The 19,985-nt window shown below is 39.8% G+C and overlaps 5 protein-coding genes across 18 annotated transcripts in view; 3 read left to right on the top strand and 2 right to left on the bottom strand.

Moving 5' to 3' along the window:
• Positions 1-31: 31 nt before the first annotated feature.
• On the top strand, positions 32-1,532 carry LOC100121261 (39S ribosomal protein L28, mitochondrial). The gene is made up of 6 exons (XM_001604811.6): positions 32-190; positions 364-527; positions 598-853; positions 921-1,064; positions 1,139-1,323; positions 1,393-1,532. The coding sequence occupies exons 1-6, from the start codon at positions 161-163 to the stop codon at positions 1,451-1,453; spliced, it is 840 nt and encodes a 279-aa protein (XP_001604861.1). The 5' UTR covers positions 32-160; the 3' UTR covers positions 1,454-1,532.
• On the bottom strand, positions 1,518-7,748 carry LOC100121239 (probable phosphorylase b kinase regulatory subunit alpha). Of its 4 annotated transcripts, none has more exons than XM_016983765.3 (16): positions 7,493-7,748; positions 6,891-7,402; positions 6,368-6,813; positions 5,983-6,298; positions 5,694-5,907; positions 5,513-5,622; positions 4,610-4,757; positions 4,193-4,371; positions 3,974-4,124; positions 3,820-3,849; positions 3,394-3,689; positions 2,771-3,326; positions 2,651-2,703; positions 2,414-2,569; positions 2,073-2,330; positions 1,518-1,998 (listed from the first exon to the last, which is right to left on the bottom strand). In XM_016983765.3, exons 2-16 carry the CDS (start codon positions 7,371-7,373, stop codon positions 1,771-1,773), a joined length of 3,624 nt encoding a protein of 1,207 aa, XP_016839254.1. In that variant the 5' UTR covers positions 7,374-7,402; positions 7,493-7,748; the 3' UTR covers positions 1,518-1,770. The 4 variants fall into 4 exon arrangements, with proteins under 4 accessions (XP_016839254.1, XP_016839253.1, XP_032454177.1 ...); XM_016983764.3 differs by lacking the exon at positions 4,610-4,757 and adding an exon at positions 5,223-5,370 and having other exon boundaries at positions 7,493-7,743; XM_032598286.1 differs by lacking the exons at positions 3,820-3,849; positions 4,610-4,757 and adding an exon at positions 5,223-5,370 and having other exon boundaries at positions 1,527-1,998; positions 7,493-7,681.
• Positions 7,749-7,826: 78 nt separating this feature from the next.
• LOC100679027 lies at positions 7,827-9,884 on the top strand. The gene is made up of 2 exons (XM_003426285.5): positions 7,827-8,508; positions 8,593-9,884. Exons 1-2 carry the CDS (start codon positions 8,371-8,373, stop codon positions 9,220-9,222), a joined length of 768 nt encoding a protein of 255 aa, XP_003426333.1. The 5' UTR covers positions 7,827-8,370; the 3' UTR covers positions 9,223-9,884.
• On the bottom strand, positions 9,878-15,506 carry LOC100121216 (fatty acid hydroxylase domain-containing protein 2). 2 transcript variants are annotated; one of them, XM_001604758.6, is made up of 5 exons: positions 14,912-15,506; positions 13,887-14,013; positions 13,697-13,800; positions 12,705-13,305; positions 9,878-11,601 (listed from the first exon to the last, which is right to left on the bottom strand). In XM_001604758.6, the coding sequence occupies exons 1-5, from the start codon at positions 14,934-14,936 to the stop codon at positions 11,391-11,393; spliced, it is 1,068 nt and encodes a 355-aa protein (XP_001604808.2). In that variant the 5' UTR covers positions 14,937-15,506; the 3' UTR covers positions 9,878-11,390. The 2 variants fall into 2 exon arrangements, with proteins under 2 accessions (XP_001604808.2, XP_003426332.1); XM_003426284.5 differs by lacking the exon at positions 14,912-15,506 and adding an exon at positions 14,406-14,776.
• The window catches only part of LOC100121192 (golgin subfamily B member 1), an 18,454-nt gene continuing 10,629 nt past the window's right edge, over positions 12,161-19,985 (top strand). For 3 of the 10 annotated variants that reach the window (XM_016983762.3, XM_016983760.3, XM_016983758.3), the window contains exons 1-5: positions 17,344-17,658; positions 17,753-18,106; positions 18,189-18,544; positions 18,613-19,375; positions 19,438-19,546. In XM_016983762.3, coding sequence (XP_016839251.1) covers positions 17,452-17,658; positions 17,753-18,106; positions 18,189-18,544; positions 18,613-19,375; positions 19,438-19,546 — 1,789 coding nt within the window. In that variant the 5' untranslated portion in view covers positions 17,344-17,451. Of the gene's footprint in view, positions 12,201-15,088; positions 16,369-16,628; positions 16,708-17,339; positions 17,659-17,752; positions 18,107-18,188; positions 18,545-18,612; positions 19,376-19,437; positions 19,547-19,985 lie in introns of those variants that run through there. The other 7 variants (XM_016983763.3, XM_016983759.3, XM_031927661.1 and 4 more) reach the window with 6 other exon arrangements.

The raw sequence follows: 19,985 nt of genomic DNA, 5'->3' as shown, positions 1-19,985 counted from the left end.
TCCGCGGTTGTAAATTACGAGCACGTGCGCGCGCCGGCAGCGGGCAGCGCTGCCTGTCCTGTTTGTTCTGTTTTTTTCTCAATTTTGCAAAGGAATGGTGGGATGGTGTGAGTCGTGAGAGTTTTGTTTTTAAAGAATTATTATCGAGTGCTTTTCTGAGATGGCACAATCATCACATGCGTGGAAAAAGGTAAAGTGAGAATAGCGAGTTCTTTGAATGTGTAGTGGTTTACACTATTGCTGAGTAATTGAAGTGTCAAATGAGATTTTCAAATTATAACCTCAAAAAGCTTTATAACCAAAGTTTCGTAAACAATAACGTTTTTTTTTTTTCAATGATTGGCACTGCTTATTATTTTGCAGAAGCTATATTACCTTCCAAAAGTAACGAGGTGGTCGAATGGTATAGGTGCTGCATTGCCGGAAGAATACAAAAAGTTCTGGAAAGAGTGGAAAGTACAGAAGCCTGCTCCAGTTCATTATATTCCAAAACCAGGAAGATGGGAAAAAAAACCGTCCGGAGACATGTTAGTATTAGGTCAAAGAATTTGAAAATGTATAATAGAAAATTTTCTTTATCCTACTTTTTATTCTCAGACTTCCTGTACAAAATATTCCTCTTCCTCTAAAATATCCAAAAGAGATAGATCAAGGTATCTGGGGTGGAGAAGCAGTTGTTCAAGGGTTTACCAAAAAGTTCAAGCATCGTAGAGTGCCACACTTCTGGGTACCTAAGCTTCTTAAGTCAGTTATATACAGTGAAATACTTGACAAGTATGTAAAGACAATAGTGACTTATAGGGCTTTGCAACTAATACACGATAATTATGGATTTGATCATTATGTGTTGAAGGTAATTTTGTCAAATTTAATAACTGTTAGAATTTGAATTTTTTAAAATAATCATCACCTTTTGACAGACGAAAGCATGTGATTTGAGGTCACTGCTCGCTCTGAAATTAAAAAGAGAAATGCTTATACAACTTTGGGACAAAACATTGTACCCTAATGATCCTATTAAGCAAGAAGAAGTATATGCTAAATATGAACACTATCTGCCAAATGTAAGTAACAAACTATAGCTTGATTAAAATTTCACTGCTCATAATTTTCATTGTCATCTGTTCTCTCTATATAGTATACAAGGGAGGAAATTGAGTGGTATGGATTGACATGGAAAGAAGCATGCAATAAGCTCATACGGATACAAACAGCTGCTTACAAAGCTGAGCCATTGAAAATAAAATTCAGAGAACAATTCATTAAAGAACTTGAACAAGAAAAGCTAGAAGAACAAGAAGAAAATGACAATGATGTCAAAAGGTTTGTATCATTATAAAAAATTTTAAAGCTTTATTTCAAGCAATTTTGTTCATAAACAACCGTTTTCAGCAAAAGATCGTGGTTATCCAAGCTCAATCCATTTGGTAGTGACAAGTCAACTACTGTCTAAAGGAAATTCATGCTTATTACATTTGTAAATACGGTAAAAATTAAGAGGAAATAAATAATATTCATCTGATTATCATACACTCGGGAGTGTGTATTCATTTAATTTATTCATATATTAACAATATATAAATGTATGAACGTTTTATACAATATTATGTATACAGTTTTTGTTGTTTGAAAACTCGAGGTATTACCGCAATAAGGCAGTAGTATGCTTGGAAAACAATCGAGTTCTTTTAATAGTAAAACTAACAAACCTAAACTTCAAAAACAATGAAAAGTAAAACAATCAAACTTTACTACAAATCGTCAGTACTCTTAAGATATCGAACATTCTAAATCACCGTCTTTAGGTAAACAATTCAACAGACTAGCGACGGCTCTTGTTATATAGGTCATAGTTCCAAAGCTGCCACTTGGTGCAGAGTCGTAAAAGTGCTGACAGACATAGGCAGCACCTCCACAGAGCAATGTACCCATCGCTGTAGTTTCTCTCTGCTCCTTTGGCTTTGCACAGCAAAGTGTAGCATCTCCGTCAATTTTCATCTGCAAAACACAAGTAAAAATCATACTTGGGTTGTAAATATAGTACTATAGAGTATAAAATTTTATATACGCACTTGATCCTCCAAAAATATGGCGTTTGCTTTATGTACTAAATGTTCAACTGCTATTAAACCACCCAAGGAGTTGGCTACGTTATATTCAGTAACAAGCGTCAGAACCATCAGTGCCTCGACAATAAGCTGACGATACTCCGGTTGCGGTATAGTATTTAAAACAGTCTCAACAGCTAGTGCAAATTTGAGTTCTCCAGGAGTCATCTCCTGAGTGAGATTTTGTGCGAGTATTCGCCCTTCAATCGCTAATCCTTGGCACTGCAACAGATCAAATATAATGCTTTAAAAAGATCACTCGCATCAGATATACTGCAATAAATGGGGAAGTTGATTATACACACTCTTTCAAGAACATGCCAAACGCGGGGATAAAAGTCTCTCGGCACGCGATTGAGCGCTCCGTCCAATCGTCTCCTCCTTAGCCACTGCCCTTGTCTATCAGGCTCCATGTCTGCGTTTTCGTCATTGGCACTCAAAAAACCTCCAATTTGCGATTTCTGTAGAGGATTTATTTATTTAAAATATAAGTTTTTAATCATTAATCTTGATCGATTTTGCTATAAAACGTAACGATTTACCTTACTGACTCGACTGGATTTACAACTGATGACTGAGAAGTTTCCACGCCCGACTGAAAGGCGCAGAATTTCATTAATCAGCATACCAAAAATCTATTGACAAAATAACGAAGAACTCACCGCTGCTAATGGCAAACTCTTTTCCGCTCATAATATGATGTAACAAATTCTTCATTTCGAACGGCGACAGATTGAGCAAATGCTCCGAAGCCTCCTCCCCGGTACAAATCAACGTTCTCGAGAGTTCCGTGGCCATGACTTGAATGATCAGACCCACCCTCAGTCTCAACATTTCGTGGAACAACTGAGGTTCGGTCCTGATAAACATAGCCAGGTAAACAAGCAGTTCCTGAGTCAACATTGCCGTGGACTCGTCGTCGCCGTAGGCTTGATGTATCAACGTGCGCAACTCGTTTTCCGGCAGCGGGGCCACTATCGTGTGTTCGTTAGTCGGTGGCATACCCACAGTTACTTGCTTCTGACGTACTAGAAGGTCGGTAACAGCTTTGGCTAAGTCTTCGACGCGTTTGCCCAGCATACCAGCGGTATGACGGACGATGCCCCACATCTTTTGCTGACAGGCTTTTTCGTAGAGACCCTTGAGAAGGTCTTTCAGCAAAATCGGGTGACCATTCTCTATCATACCTGTGTTGAAGTAGTGGCCTTGCGTGTCAACCTGTAGTTTCATAAACGTAGCGAAATTGTTGAACAAAGTGACATTGAATAAATATTTAAATACTCACCAAGTATTGTAAAATATCTCCCTGCTCTTCCAAACTTTCAGTTTCCCTAAGCATGGCCATCAATTCGTCGACTTCGGTATCGGCGTACTGGGTTTCCGAATTCATTCTGTGTCTTGACGGCTTAGGTGAGTGAGCTTTCCAGTTTAGCAGGTCGTCTGTTGGTGACGGGGTTCGATCTAAAGACGATGTAATTGTGGAAGTCGGAGTTAAAGTCGTATCGGTGACTTTGATGAACGGATTCGCCGAAAGTACTGCAGAAGGTCGTCGATCCTCTCCAGCCATACCCAAAATCTCAGCTACATTATTGAGCGATCGATGATTAATATAAGCCAAAGCATTTAGCATTCGAACGATAATATTCACAACATAAATGACAACATAAAAAAAATGATAATGTGTATCATGCTGTTAGGATCGAAAACTTACGTTCTTGAAGTACAATGGGAATTTCCGCAGCTGTGTACATGAATTAGTAGTATGAAATTCGTATAAAACTCCTCTCGGGGTATCATGCAAACAGATTGACATAGTGACATCTATAATAGAAACTCTTTTCTCCAAAGGCTTGCGCTATACATACGTTCGACCGCGATTGATCTAGTTTTCTTGATCGCTCCCTTCACAGACATCCTGCGCCTGACATTGCGTCCGCTGTGAGTTGCGGGTCGATTGAGTAGACTGGTTCGCAGTGGGAAAGCTTTCATCAAGTGCTCGTCCAAGTATTGTTGCACCTTTAATTTTTCATTAAATGTATAATACGATCAAACTTATCAGGTAGATACTAGTTAGCTTTATAAACCTGAGGATTTAATCTATCCGGTCGACCTTCTTCGGGGCTTCCCAAAAAACTCAAGTTGGTGATACAGGATGTACTCAGAAAATCGTTCAGGTTTCCTAATGACACGCGAGTTCCATTGATGTAACCACTCTTCAGTTTCTTCATAGTAGTTATCATCGCCAGCGGTATCTTTCCTTGATCTAAAATAAATCATATTTTTAATATGAAACTAAAGTATCATAAGCAAGTGGTGCGTATGCGAAACAATGCTTCGATGATTAGTGAAAACAAATGAACGATCATGCTCAAATGCCAAATTGTTTCAAGCATATTAAAAAAATAATCGGTAACACTAATTCTCAAACAAAACATATTATGATAATTTGTTTTTTTATTGTTGGAATTATTAATCTAAGCTCTTCGTAGCAGTCAGCATACCTAAGTAACTATTAGTGGCAACAAGTGTTACGGTCGGTCTGCCAAGCATATGTTTCCAGTTGATGGTGAGGAATGCCAGATTGGTCGTGAATGTATCAGCAAGGAAGGCCGCATCGTTTGACGTATAGTAGTCCTCGACGTCAAGGTTCTAATACATGCAACATACACGCACACCAAACAAAACGTATGTTAAGCTAGAGGATTATTGCCATCCAAAATCGAGGATTTATGTATATAGGTCAAATTCATATTTTTAAATAATAAAATTGATTGATTGAATCCTACGGATTTTGTCAGCTATGTGGATCTTGTCTACTTCTTAGACAAAACTTTTAACTTGGCACATAAGGTTGAAAACAAAGACAAAACGCACTCATGCTGGTTAATGAGAAAATGTTGGATGACTTTTTTCTAAAAGCCACACGTATCTATCTCGGTTGAAGCGAACTTCGCTTCGAATTTGTTATGTCATATTATATTAGTGCAAACGAAAACTCTACCTCTTTTCTTATCAACGAGCCCGTCGTGAAAGGTGAAAAACAAAACGGGGGATGGTGAAAATAAATGAGGAGAAAGCCCTACTCTATGGCTTTTAGATGCTGCTTTACTGTACCTAAATGGACATTCTTGAGGGGCATGACGACAAGTGGTCGGCCTAACATATTCTGCCAGCTAGACTTTAAGAAATTTATTTCCCCTTTGAATATGTCAATCATGAGTTCATAGTCCGAAGCGATGTAGAAGCGGGTCATGTCCGTCAGCTGAATTTCACGCAAGAAGAAATACCATGAAATATTTGCTTTACATAATATATAAAGACTTCAGAGAGTATCAATGGGGTCGGACTGTAATAAGAGGTCGAAGTACAACGTTAATTTATTGGTAAATATAGAGGATAATCACCTGAGGAGTGAAGGCGAAGATCTTATCGTGTAAAGAGTACAGTTTACTCGTACTGAGTATTCCTACGTCTCTGGATTTACGACCGGACAGTCCTAACTTTTTGTTTCGACCTAGAACATGAAAAGCGATTAGAGGTGACGATTTTCCACTAACAATTTCGATGATAAAAAATCATCCATACCTAAATATGTGTATAAATGACTAAGAACTTTAGCAGGTTGTACTTCAATAGGTGCAACCTCTGCAATGGTTTGTACATGAATGTCGTGTTGTGCTATTTTTTCCCTGATCTCGTCATCCTCAGCAAGGATGACAACTTGTACGACAACGTCTGGTTTTTTTTCGCTGCACAGACGTCGATTCAGAGGATCTAATTCTCCCACAGCCAAGAATCCCTTAAAAACGTGCTTTGTTGTATATTTATGCTTATCATTGTGCATATTTCAAAGTAATACCGTCGAAATTTTTACCTCCTGGAGCAATTTTCCTAAAATATACAATGATTGGGCCCACATAAATGGGCTCCTTCCCAACGCTTCTCTTGCTTGACTTCCAGGCTCAAGGTACTCAGCTGCAACATTTCCTGGTAAAACTGCATACAGCTCGGGTACTAACCTTATTCCATCTTCAGTTTTTACTGTGATTGCCTCTAATAGTTTTGAATAACGTTTTACTCCTTCTTGATTACCTTGGAAGCAGTAGTCAAGGATTAAGTAACAAAAGAACAGGGGCCATTCACATTCAATATTCTCAAACATTCTCAGTTCCCATGGTTCATAATATAATCTACAACGAATAATATGAAATTAGTTTCGAGCTGAAAATAACAATGAAACCTTTTAATCTATAAATCACCTGTTTGGATCTTCTTTTGGGGTTCTGTAACCATCCCTCAAGAATCTTTTGCAGCCATATCTCCCCTGCAATTTCTTAGTGATGGCATCCCTTGTAAGTTGAATAAGATTGGGTTCATCTACTGCAAAAGCTGGAAAACTAATAATGGATAAAAGTCCACTGTCCAGCTCCTTGGAATTGGATTCTCTGGGAAGCATTGACTGCAATACAGCTTGACACTTTTGTGCTTCATCAGCTAGAACATGGATGACCGATGTAGGTCCACCTCTTGCTCCAAACAAGTCCAGCTCATTCATAGCCTCCATAGCAGCTTTTGCCATGCCAATACTGCTGGCATTCAATTCAGGTAAACCATGATTTGTCTTATCTCCTCTCTCCCATATTCCATAATCGGGTGTGCAATAAGCAGACTCAATGTAAAATACTAAATTTTGAATGAATGCTACCTGAAAGCAGATTTGTTTATTCAAGTAATTAAGTAATTTAAAATAATGTACGTACATATATTACAAATCTGACATACCTCATCCAAATTGAACACGACTTGCAAACCAGAAGCAGTCATTTGTGCTAAGATTAAAAGATACAGTGAAATAGAGTCAATTTGTAAGTGACCCCACTCGTTATCTCCAACAACAGTCTGCCCAGTAGCAGAACTGTATTTTGCATGCAATGCATCCAGAGGATTCTGAGTTGATTTGAATCTCTCTACCTTGTCCTTCTGCTGCATCATAGCCATGAGAAGCCCTCTCATAAGCTTGACACAGCTCTGCTCCAACTCGTATGTCTTGGCTCTATCTTCGTCAGCATCGGCGGTCTTTTTGTAAGCCATTGACAGGCCCCAGACTGCTAGAATCGTGTAAACATTGTCTCGAATCCATGCATGATTATTGTCAGGACTGGCAGGAAAGAGTCCAGTCACAGGGTTCTGATGGTCCATGATGATCTTATGGACTACTCTCTGGTAATAGTCCAGTCGGACACCAGAATTGCTTCTGGTCCTCATCTTGATGGCTTATATTATAATATACAAACCTAAAACAGACGAAAAGTTCTCGCAGTTTTTATTTTATTGTCTCATGCAACAAGCGCGACAAGGAGCCTTTGAGGTTAGGTGGTACATACCTTGTGTTAGTCCGAACGAAGAAGCCAAAGTTTTCCCGTGTCAAATGTAAAAATAGCCCAGATTTGAGCTTCTCATAATTTTGTCCCTTTAAATTACCGCATGCGTTTTACGCGCGGAGTAAAATCACAAAAACACTATCCTCCTCGAGCTTGACCATCAGACGCATGTGTATACACACAGTTTAATTCAAGCAATGTTAAACGAATGTCAAACCGAGCATGTGTGGTGCAGTTGGGCAGTGCCAGTGCGTTGTATACAATATAGGTATACATGTATATGTAGCATCAACACAGGGAAGGAATCTGAAAATCACAACAGCTGATCTCTCGAAACTCAGTCGGTAAGTAGCTCCGAAATTCAAGTGTTGCGCGTCGTTTGCAGCTTACGCAAACAACAATAAGTGATAAATTTTGAAAATAACGCAAAACATAGCCAATGAAGTACATTGTTCAAGCTTGTTTCCTCGACTCGTAATAGGCACAATTATATTTGATGAAGGTTTTTCGTAACAATTCTTCGAACCGGATTGTGCCGCCAGCTCTCTCGTTAACCATTTGCGACCAGTGACGTCACTACTTTTAGTATGTCCGCGAGATCGTCAACGTGATCTTACAGTCTTACCCCGCTCTCTCATAGATTTTCTCTTTTATTTGGACCGCGGAATCGCCCTTTCCTCTTTCTTCTCACTCGCAATAATGAAAAACAAGTGTATCTTTCGCTGCGCGATTAGATAAGAGCAATATAGCCGTATTGATATGTTGTCTTTCATTCTACAACTGCAGGCACTTTGCATTTGTACACTGTGCACTAAGCTGACATAGCCTTCAACGGCTTAAATGTCTCTTGCATTTGAGGTCTATAGAGGGTGAGAGTGAAAATGTTGAGATTATGTTGGGTTGTGGTGTTTTCCTGCCTCATATGTGGCCTGACAGTGAGTGCAGTAGAAACTAAGCCAAAGGAGAAACAGACGGTATCAACAGCTGCTGTTGAAGCCAATGGACCCTTAGCCAACGATGTGAGTTGTTATTTAGAATTTTCTCGTTCTTGGCTATACTTGTATCAGCTTCATAAGGTTCTGATTTTGCTTATTTGATTGCAGAGAGTAAACGTTGCAATGGAAGGCCAGCCTTTGGCAATGGAGAGTGTTACGTCCAATACTGCTAAGATAAATTCCATAAAAACTATTGTAAAGAAAGAGAGTAAGACTGTGCCAAGGAAAGGTGTTGTTTTAGACAAAGATAAATCAACTGAAAAAACGGATGAAAATGATGCTGTAAATTTAAATATAACATCGGAGAAGCCAATAGTGGAAAAAGTAAATGCATCTTCTACAATTCCTGAACCTAAGAAGGAAATTGTTGCCAATACATCCACAACTCTGAGCACTACTGAAAAGTCTACTACTGAACTATATGTAGCACCTGTAAGAGAAGCATTTGAAGAAAAGGCCAACAACACGATCTCAACGACTAGAAAGCCCAAACCCAAGCCAGAAAGAACAATTGGTGGAAATGAAGCCGATGAGCCAATTCCAGCATCTCCAACAAACAAATCACCACTTGGTATGCCAAGAAAGATTGATTACATTGTGCCTGTTGTAATTACAATTACAGCTCTACCTTTATTGGGTGTTGCATTTTACGTTTTGTACAAGAGAGGTCGCGATTACTGGGATAAGCGTCATTATCGAAGAATGGACTTTCTCATTGATGGAATGTACAATGAATAAGTCGTTAAATTTTGATATAAATTTACTTTTCAAATGCAAGCAATTTTTATACAATTTACATACATGATTCAGTGTGCTAGACAAGTTGTTTTTCATAGAATCGTGCCATTGAACAAAGTTTACAGAATACTTTTAATCATATCATCTTAACGCTGTAAATAATTGATTAATTGACTCTAATTTAGAGAAAAGTGAAATGCAATGGAATCTAAGCTTCAATGAAGTATTCCAAATTCTTTAGAAAAATAAACAATGCAATAAATCTTTTAAAAAGTATAAAAAATTATTAATAAAAATGGTTTTATGGCGAAACAGATGTCTATAAATGTTAAAATTTATTTTTATACAATAAAAGTAAATAGCACATGCATTTAATGTAATATACATATATTATTAATTTAGTTGATTAACAGCAATGCTGTATGCCTTAATAAAATAAAAAAATTTTATACGTATCAAAAAGATGTTATCTTACTTGGTGATCATTTGTAATGTTCGATCATTAATCTTAAGAGATGTATAAAATATAAATTTTAGAAATTTCTTAATTAGCAATCTCAAATTATCAAGATTAAAAAACGTGGATTATCAAATTTTGTAAAAAAAAATATATATATATATAACTTTGTTAATGAAGATAATAAATAAAACGTAATATCAATAAGTTAATCATTTTATTATAACAATTCCTTTTATATATTAATACAATTTTACATATAATATATGCTATCAGTATAAAAAAAGGTTTCTTTTCAAGTTTTACTCTTTTAACTTTTCTTTATGCTTTTGCATTAATTTATGTATTATATATTCTTATTTATTTATTTAAATTTCGAGGATACATATATAATATAATGCGTTACAGTATAGAAAAAAAAACTTGCAGAAAAAGATTAAAGTTGTAAATCTGTGCATTTTTAAAGTAGTTAACGTTAATAGCAAGGCATCAACGTTGCTTTGGTGCTAAACGACATTTTATTACGGTCAACACCGATTTTGTACAACAAGATACGAGTTATTGCGTCGAGCAGACAGTTGAGGAAAACCATGTGAGTCTCGGAAAGAAAACGGCTTGAGTTTAATTTTACAACTTCAATTTCATCAGCCTCCCAAAGTTATAAACCGACCAAAAAGATCACATAAATCTTTTCAATTTACATCGGTGTGCAAATTCACTGTTTATTGAAAAAAGATCACTTCCCACCTTTTACGATGCACAATGCGAAAAGAATTTTCATTTTAGCAAATGTCATTCTTGAAAAATTAACGCTGACAAAGCGACACTTACGGCTTTGCTGACATACGAAAATCATCCTTTTCCTTTTCTGAAACTTTCCTCTTCTGTGTAGTATATAAATATAGATATAATATAGATAATTTTTTAGTATAAAACCGTTGTATAATTTGGATATATATATATATATATAATTTTTCAATATAAAAAATGGAATTTTTAGAGACCCAGTATCGTCTGCAAAGGACACTTCCCTATAACTCAAGTATAAACAATACATGTCTTCTATATACGATAAGTATATAGAAGACATAAAACCAATAAAAATGCGTTATATATTAAAAAAACTTTTAAAACGCTTGTAAATTTTCAGTAGAAAAATATAAAATCGTGTCATTCATATATTTTTGTTTCTTTGTTCCATCGGTTGCTTATACCATAATATGCGTCATCGTTCTGTTATCGTAGAATAATGTTTGTATAAGAAAAGGTTGCTCATCACGATTTGAAAAACGCTACGACCCGTGTCACAGTAGTCTACATAGTATGTAATAATAGTATTTATATAATGAGAAGTAAGAAGCAAATAGTCGTCGTCTCGTCTTATTTACAAAAAGGCCTTCCTCTCTTATGATTATAGACAATCATCGCTCGATTCATATTGCTTAAATTTGAAAATTAGCCTGTAACACTTTTATGCTATGCAGTAGTACACTTCATATTCACTACTAATTTACCAATAAAAAACATATTGCACCCAATTGAAGTCACACGAAATTCGTCTTACAACCATCATCTCGTTTGTATATACGCTCTGTCCATCATAAAAGCGTATAAAAAAAACAATTTGAACGAATAATAATATAGTGTATATATTATATTTGTGCTCTCCGTAATCGGCTCAGTGCGAGAGCAGACAGGAGGAGAGACTTCGTCAGTGCCTGCATAGTCGTTTGGCCGCGTCGTGGGCAACCGGGAAGCTCTTCTCCTCGTTCTTCTTGTCGACCTCGTCGGGGAAAGCTTCGCGAGCTGGTTTCAGGCTCAAAAGCATTATGTGACGCTCGTACGCCCTGGAGTTGCGGAACTGCGTGTCGGTGCCGTGGAAGCGGTCCAGAACACCCAGCACCCCGTAGCATTGATTAAACCTGGATAAAGGATTTTATCATTTTTTAGAATAACGTACAATTGCGTACATTTATATAATTATAGTTCCAAGGTATGCGCCTATACGCGTAAATAGATAACGCAAAACGCCTATTACTTTTTTCGCGTAATTGAATGGGTGATAAGATAAGAAAATTGATGTTTCTTTATTTATAATGAGTTTATCGCACAAGTTTGCATTAAAAAGTTTTAAACTGTGCAGGCCATGTAAATTAAGATGAACGGTTTCAGGGTTCATCGATGAATAGGTACAAGCAAGCCTCCTCGCGTGTAATGCGATAGCGGTGTAATTCGCGATACCGATACTTATTGCATAAAATTCGATAGCGCCAATTTTCGACTAGAATTGCGTGCCATTTTCTAAGTAAATAAGCCAAACAGCCGACTTTAATTTAATCCGGTGAATTAGCGTAAAAGCGCGAAAATCGGAAAATGCGCGAGCTGTGGTACTTATATGGAGTTTCGCGCGGCTGGTACGCGAGCGCCGCTTATATTTTTTCCAAGGAAGGCGGAATCGATGAGTCCTGACATATTAGTATATAGATTTTATTCCCGATGTACAGGCAGGGCATACCGGAAGGTCATTGACTGTAGACCGCTACGTTCCATATAATCTCGCCCGAGAATCGAGGAACTCTTTATTATTCCGTGGGTAAAATAATCATTAATGCATGATTTATATAATGACGCGTTTATCAGTACATCTTGGGGCTTTCGTAAATAATTGACGAGATCTGCGAGATCCTGATGAATCTACAAATAATACAATGTGTCCAAGTAGGGTGTTGTGGGAAAAACAAAAAAAAAAACATTTAAGTGAACTGATTTCCACAACTCATCGGTGCACGTGCGCGCAGCTTGGAGTGGAAACCTGTCGCCTGTGACAGCGAAATCAACGGGAGTTTAAAGGACGTTGATGGGCGCGCGTTGTTTTCTGAAAACGCGTCGTTTCCTCCAATCCGTCCCTTTGATGCGTCACGTCCTCGAGGAACAATAGCGAGCCTTACGCGTCAGGCGCAGCTCTCCCGATATCCATCTCTGCGAGATGTCAAAGTATAAGCGAAAAAAGAACATAAGAACTCACTTGAGATGATGAAAGTCGTGGGCCTCGGGCGACGGGAAGAAGGGCATGTGATAGCCGGAGTGCGCGTTGAGCGTCGAGAGTATGGCCAGGGAGAACCAGAGCCAGGCGGTGGCGACGTGCGAGCCGAGGAGGAAGACGCCGAGGAACGGCGGCAGCAGGTTCGAGCCGATGTGCTCGAGGGGATGACAGTAGATCGCGGTCACGGCTACCGGAGCCGTCCACTGGTGGTGCTGCTTGTGTATCCGCTTATAGAGGCTCTTCTGGTGCAGCAGCCGGTGCGAGTAGTAGAAGCCGATCTCCTCGCAGAGGATGTGGAAGGCTATCTCGGCGAGGAAGCAGTGGAAGGTTGGCAGCTGGTGGAGCGGCGGGAAGCCTCGCCACTGCATGAGCTTGTAGGCGAACTGGGCCAGGGGTAGGCCGACGGCGATCTGGTTGAAGAGGACCTGACCGATGACGAAGGCCAGGGCGCGCTTGGAGACGGGCTCGTTCGTGCCCGGCTGGGTCTTGTAGCGGCGCAGCGCCGCTGGTCGGTTAGTCAGGTCCATGAAGGTGTAGATGCCGCCGAAGAGCCAGTAGACCAGGAAGGTCAGGGCCATCGAGCCTGCGTGTGCGTTGTTATACCGCTTATTGAGTTAATTTTCGCATATGCCAGAGGGAGACGCGATTGTCGCGATGACGCATCGCTCGCGACGGAGGAGGCAAGATTATTTGTAGAGAAAGCCCGCGATGGGTGCGTTAAATTTGCAAGAGGATGCGTTCGACTAACGGGATCGATCTTATTCATGCCATTTCGCACGTCTCTCTGCACACACACACAGAGAGAGAGAGAGAACTCGGTCCCGTTGTCGTCGCAGCCAGGCCTTTTTTCGCGCTTTAGGCGTGAAAACAAAAAAAAATCATCAATCCTACTCCCGCCGGGAGACAGGGCGCAGGTACGAAAGTCCGCTGAATAAATGATATCCTAATCCCGAAAGTTCGTTCCAACAACTCACCTTGCACCCAGTAGGTCGCGGGATCATCCCCCAGCCTGTAGACGATCTTCTCCCACTGGGCCTGCCAGAAGTCGCCCGAGGCTCCCCAGAACTTCTGCAGGTGCCTGAAAACAAGTAAATGAGCGGCGTCAGTATGCTGCATGTCGCTTCGAGGCTCGACGTTCGAGTGCCGATATTCGAATAAGCTTACCAGGTGAGCGAGTTGCAGAAGGCCGCGAAGCCGATGACTATCGTGCCGATAACGAAGAAGACGATCCTCAGACTCGACAACAGCTTGGACGAGGTTTTCTGCTTGCTCTCGCCCATCTCGCCGGCCGCTGTGAAACGAGATCGTAATTGTGAAATATTTAGCGCGTTGCGCAAAGATCCTGCTTGTAAGAATCGCGATTGTCGTTGCTGTATAAACAATAGCGCACGACGAATGTTATTTCCTTATCTTGAGCGTAACACTTGGAAAAAAAAAAACAAAAACAAAATTAACTTATCGATCGCCGCGAAATATAAATAAAATTACAAAATAACCGATCTCCCCGCTGCTTTAGGAAACTAATCTTGAATCTCCACAATCCCGGAGTGTAATTCACGGCGACTTCCTCCGGCGCCTCTTTTAACGGCCGCGGACGATAAAAATCAAGGCCTCAGGCCTCTTTGGTAATTATATAGCGCTGCGATGATGTAAAAAAATTGAATAATATTTTCGAATACTCACGTTTCTTTCGTCGATCGATTTTATACGCCAAGACTTGCAGCTGGATACAAAAACAGGCGTGAAAAATGTCGTTTGCTTGCAACGTTAGCGCTAGACTCGTACTCGTCGCGAATAGACACACGATAGAGACGAGCTGCGCAGCTCATAATCCTACGGCTCTATATGTACGTTTTATATTATACGCCCGCTGCAATAGATTAGCTTATCGAGGGGGGGGGGCTCTCGATAAAAGCCGCCTTTATTGCGCGACTACACGGCTTTTTTTTTCGGCCCGACGCGCGTATATATGCGTGCGTAGATGCGTCGAGAGAGGTTTAACAATAACAATGCAGCCGCTCCGAGTGCACATGCGCGCGCGCGCGCGAATAGAGCCCATATCAGCGTAAATAAACGCGAGAAAGGATTTACGTTGACCCCCCCCCCCTCCCCCCATGCACGCACTATATCCAAGCACATCCGTATAGTGCGTTGCGAGAATAAAGTAGTAAAAAATGCATCGGTCCTACCTTTTCCAGCTGTGAGTAGAGTCATCCTCGGGGCAGTTAAGTTAACACAGACTCGAGAGAAAGCGAGAGACACACTCCTCCCCGTCAGCTCGGCATTTGACGCCGCACTGCACTCAGCGACTCCTCTCTGTGGCTAGCTGTTGCTGCTGCTCTGATGCGATGCACTGCGCCGCGCAGTTCGGCAAGTGGAAACAGCTGAGCGTCGCGATCAGCTGTCGCGGCGTCGAAGACAACTCTCCGGCTTGCTGGTTTATTCGCGACTGACGCGCGATGGTGTTTTGTTTTTTTCAGGCAAGAGGGTCGAGGAGTCCCGTTATATACACGAGGAAGTCGCTGTGCGTTGTTATGATGACCCGCGGACGTTCGAGAGACGCGCGACGAGGCTATATGCTATAGCTGTCTGTAGCGGGTTCGCTGCTCCGTGTGTGTGTGTGTGTGTGTTTGTTACGTAGATATACATATAGCTGCTCTTACGTTATATAGGCTGTATATTTTACCCAAGGCAGATATAGTCTACTTTTTTCGAGGTTTTCTTTGTATAGAGAGCCATTTTAGGTGGCAGAGGGGCTGACTCATGGAGCGAATTCGCTTGCGAGAGTCAACGCTGGAAATTGCGGATTTATGTTGTCTGCGCTGAGTGCATTAGCACTTTGCGAGTGCGAGAGCTCTATGGAGAGCACAAAAGCGTGTTTTTTTGAAAGCAGCGCGAGAAGCGGTGCGCAGGCGCGCAGTCGCTCGGCTATTTAAATTTAAAACGTTGGTGCTAATTTATGCTTTTCGTGACGACCGGACCTAAGAGAGTTGTCTCTATAATTTGCTGAAGATTACATGTTTTACAGACTTTTTTTTGTAGTATTTATAATAACGAATTGTAGATCTATACGAGATCTGCACTATATATAGCTATTATATTTACAAAGCGCAGCTCATCTTATCGCGGATTTGCCACTCGCGTAGTACTGTTTAGCTCGCAGAATATGCAATCCCAATGCATTTCCCCAAACTACAACTACACCTGTTCAGTCGAGGTTCAGCTCTACAGTCACATATATAGGTATATAGTACGCCGCCTGCACTCGCGCGGTTGATGCACAACCTCACGTGACCTAACCTTCAAGACAGTCGTTCCAACCGCGATAGCGAACGGCCGCGCCGCGCCATCGACGACGTCGCTCTCGCGATTCGCAACGGCTGCTCGCGGCTTCACCGAGCTTTTTTTACTGAAAAACCGTTTATCGAGAAAAAAACGACCGCGACCTCCGAGCTCTAGTCCATTAGTGAATTCGGTTAGTTTAGTGGAAGCCCATGTGTTGTTGCCTTCGAAAACGGAGCTAAAAAGCCAGCGGCGTACAGATATACTATCGGCTACGTGGAAGAATATGTCTGCTGCCAGTGACGTGTTGATGTCCTCCTGACAGACACTTCTGGACCATATTTATGCACGACAATAAACCGAGGTGAGCACTTGCTGATGTTGTAATGGTTCAGGACGTTGCTTATCACTTCAGGAGGATCACCCTCGCGTCGAGTGCATGTATTTTCTTTCCCCGATGTGTCAGCTTGTCTGCAGTCGGGAGAGTTTGTAACGTGACATAACCCCATTTCGCGACAACATAATCTCGCTGCTTTCCTCAGCTCAGTTACGCAAGTTTGTTGTAATTCCATCGACTCGCTTCCCTCTTCCTTGCCGAGACTCGCAAAGTGTCTTAATTATACCAACGAAGTGTCTTTGTTGATTATGTACGTTCTGGCTCGATTGAATGAGACGAGAAGCCCGACGATGATTGCTCTGATAGGTTAGTTTCAAATGTCAAACTGGCGAGCTTTTTTAGATTTTTAGCCTGATATTTATTCCCCTGGATTAGTAATCATCTTTTATTTCTATTTTTTACTATATTGGTCGCACGAGAATTCCGCGAATGAATCGTTTTTGATCTGGAGTGATCAATGAGCTTTGTTTGCATATGGTAGAAATTCAAACATACGGAACAATTGTTTTTATCACAAAAAAAAAGTTTATTAGCTTCTGATTAGGCCGCATGAATAAGCTTATGAGCAAGTGTCAGGTAATCAATCAATACTGATCACTTGTGAGGAAAGTGTGAGATTATGCGTAGAATTTAAATTGAGTTTTTTTTTAATTTTTAAATTAATAATAATTAATTCAATGTTTATAGTTTTTTTTTGTACTTTCTATAGTCTATGAATAATTTGTGGAATCTGAAGTCTGTACTTAAAGTTTGATAGAAAAAATATATGAATCAATAATAAATTTAATTCTGTATCTTACAAGGAAATATAATTCGCTTCAGTGATTTCAAAGTAGAATTACCCCCAGTCTGTGGAAACACGAGTCTGTTGTATGCAAATGCTAACATAATTAGTTTACCTTCGTCAGATTCCTATCCAATTAGTCTTTGAGAACGAGAGCAGTGGGTGACACTGTGTCTAGCCACTCGTCAAACTTTCACTGCCATTGATTGATCCCAAGTGTCGCGTAGAAAAGTTCCCTTAGAAATAGGTAAAATAGTGGGTGATTAATGATGTGGTTTTCTTTGATTTTAATTCTCCAGTTAGCAATGTGGGGCAGTTCAGAAGAGCCACCTGGGACAATGGAGGCAGGCCCTCCTGAATCAGTGGCCAATCTAAAAGAGACATGTGAGCAGAGTAAAAACCAATTAGAATCAGTAAAGGACATTATGCTAAGGAACAAGCAGAGCCTAAAGAAGAAAGAAGAGGAATTGGAGGTCATTAAATCTTTTCCACTTTATTTTTCAGTTTTCTTGGTTTAGTGAATATCAAAAATATTTTATCAATTTGTGCTATGTGTGTGCATTACAGGAATATGCCAACAAGTTATCTAAATTTAAGACTAGAGCAAAAGCATCACGCACTCCTAAAGATGATGCAGCGTCTTCCAGCGAAAGTACTCCTAAATCAAAGTCTGATACAAGCACGGCTGAACCGTCCGATGATGTTGTTGATGACATCAGTCAAGCAAAAACTCCCAAAGCCAAGTCTTCATTGTTACAGAAAAAACTTGCAGAGGACAGAAAAATATTTGAACAACGAAGCAAAGAACTTACTGAAAGCAAGAGGGCTGTTGAAGAGAAGGTCGAAGCACTTAGGCAGCAGCTGGAAGAGAGATATGTTGCCCCTGTCTCTGTTGTCAGTCCTGTACTTGTTACATCACAGGTAATTTTTAATTCATTTTACTGCTAATAATGTTGTAAATGTATTTCAGACATTAAGATTTTTTTTTATCATTGGATCATAGGGAGCTCATCCTGTGATGGAGCTTAGTCATGTGCAAGATAAAGACAACAAAATTACAGAATTGAGCAATAAAATATTTGAGTTGGAGGCAGTTATCATTGACTTGCAAGAAAATTTAAAGGAAAAAGACTCTGTTATAGACTCAAAGACGAAAGCTATTACTTTGATGTCTGCAGACTTATCAATGAAGGGGAAAACTACGTTGGATACTCTAGAAGACACAAAAGATGAAATGAGATCAATGCAAGAAAACTTTGTTTTAGTAGAATCGTCTTTAAAAAGTAAAAATGATAATTTATTAAAACAACTGGAAGAAAAAGCAGAACAAATAGCAACACTAGAAGAGAATGTCCAAAGGTACTAACAAATTAAATATTTCTATTTAATTTGATTGTTACTTCTTTTGACGATATTTTTATTTTCAGTTTGACGGAAAAATTGGAAGCTCAAAAGCAAGCGGAAACTGTCAGTGCAGATTTCTCGCGCTCAACAATGGATACTCTAGCTGATACGAAGGACGCAATGAAATCGATGCAGGAAAATTTCGTTCTAATCGAAACTTCGCTCAAGTCAAAGAACGAGCATCTTCTTAAACAGTTAGAAGAGCGCGAGATAAAATTAGCGGAATCTGAGGCAAGGATATTGAATCTGGAAACTGGCCTTGGCATTGAGAGACAACCTAATGTTGAAGAAATAACATACAAGGTCGACAAATTAGAAGAAATGAATCGTAAACTTCAGGACGAAAAATACGAACTTCAAAAGAATATTGCTGAGCTCCAAGACAAGATCATCTCTACTGAATCTCGCACTGATGAGTCAATAATGGAAGACAATAGAATAGCAGAACTCGAAAGCTTAATAGAGGAATTGAAAAAATCCAATCAACATCTGGAGGAGGAATATAAAGCTGCGCTGCACAATCAAGTTGCCGAAATGAACGAAAGGAACGAGACGCTGTCCAATAAGATCGTCGAACTCGAAAAACAAGTAAACGACGTAACGAACGACAAAATTGAACTAGAATCGAAACTGAGCGCTATCGAAACTGAAGCTCCAAAAGAAGACGAGCAAGTGCAAAAGCTGACCAAGGAGTTGGAGGAATTGAACAAGAGCATGATCAAGCTGAAGGCGCAGCATAAGAATAAACTCAAGAACTTGCAGAAGCAATTGGAGAACTTCAAAAAGGTTACTTATCATTATTTTTCTTTGTCTTGACTTGGAGCAAGGGTAACGTTTATTGTTTGCAGGTGTCCGATAAGAACGCAGAATTGGTTAAGCTTGGAAATCAGGTCGCACTTTTGGAGGAGGAGAAAGGTAACCTTCAGCTGAGTCTGGTAGACTTTGACGAGCTTAAAGGTAGGAACCAGAACGGACTGCTCTTCTGCCGTCATTATCGATCATCCTGTTTTTTTTCAATATGCCACTTATTATTTTTAATTTTTTTATTATTATTATTTTTTTTTTGTAAATGTGACGATTGGTCGTATTGTCATAAGTTTTGCACATCTCGGTCTAGATTTCGATTTTTGTACAAAATTCAATAATTCTGAAATACTTCAAAGCCTTTCGAATTGACTATGGTTTTTGTAAATACGTGTAACATGGAAAGTGACTGCAGGTTGTGCTTTTAATTTTGTTTTGGTGATGGATTCTTTAACGATGTCGACTATGACTGTTTTTTTTTTTTATCAACATTATTGTTCCGAGTTTGGTTTCGATTAGTACTTTTCCTTCACGAGTTAAATTGTCCATTAGACTAATTACGTTGTTGAGTTAAGATACATAAATATTTATA

This window comes from Nasonia vitripennis, chromosome 3, assembly GCF_009193385.2.
Source record: "Nasonia vitripennis strain AsymCx chromosome 3, Nvit_psr_1.1, whole genome shotgun sequence".
Classification (NCBI taxonomy): domain Eukaryota; kingdom Metazoa; phylum Arthropoda; class Insecta; order Hymenoptera; family Pteromalidae; genus Nasonia; species Nasonia vitripennis.
The sequence above is the reverse complement of the archived record's forward strand: the minus strand, read 5'-3'. Positions and strand labels throughout refer to the sequence as shown.

Excerpts from the sequence above, each read along its gene's own strand:
- LOC100121261 (XM_001604811.6), top strand. The coding sequence starts at position 161 with ATGGCACAATCATCACATGCGTGGAAAAAG. Across the intron at positions 854-920 it reads TTGATCATTATGTGTTGAAG|ACGAAAGCATGTGATTTGAG; the intron begins GTAATTTTGTCA and ends ACCTTTTGACAG. Across the intron at positions 1,324-1,392 it reads AATGACAATGATGTCAAAAG|CAAAAGATCGTGGTTATCCA; the intron begins GTTTGTATCATT and ends AACCGTTTTCAG.
- LOC100121239 (XM_016983765.3), bottom strand. The coding sequence starts at position 7,373 with ATGAGGACCAGAAGCAATTCTGGTGTCCGACTGGACTATTACCAGAGA. Across the intron at positions 5,908-5,982 it reads TAGGAAAATTGCTCCAGGAG|GGATTCTTGGCTGTGGGAGA; the intron begins GTAAAAATTTCG and ends CACGTTTTTAAG. Across the intron at positions 4,372-4,609 it reads TGCCACTAATAGTTACTTAG|ATCAAGGAAAGATACCGCTG; the intron begins GTATGCTGACTG and ends GATTTATTTTAG.
- LOC100679027 (XM_003426285.5), top strand. The coding sequence starts at position 8,371 with ATGTTGAGATTATGTTGGGTTGTGGTGTTTTCCTGCCTCATATGTGGC. Across the intron at positions 8,509-8,592 it reads ATGGACCCTTAGCCAACGAT|AGAGTAAACGTTGCAATGGA; the intron begins GTGAGTTGTTAT and ends ATTTGATTGCAG.
- LOC100121216 (XM_001604758.6), bottom strand. The coding sequence starts at position 14,936 with ATGACTCTACTCACAGCTGGAAAAG. Across the intron at positions 13,801-13,886 it reads TTCTGCAACTCGCTCACCTG|GCACCTGCAGAAGTTCTGGG; the intron begins GTAAGCTTATTC and ends ACTTGTTTTCAG. Across the intron at positions 13,306-13,696 it reads CGCGACCTACTGGGTGCAAG|GCTCGATGGCCCTGACCTTC; the intron begins GTGAGTTGTTGG and ends ACGCACACGCAG.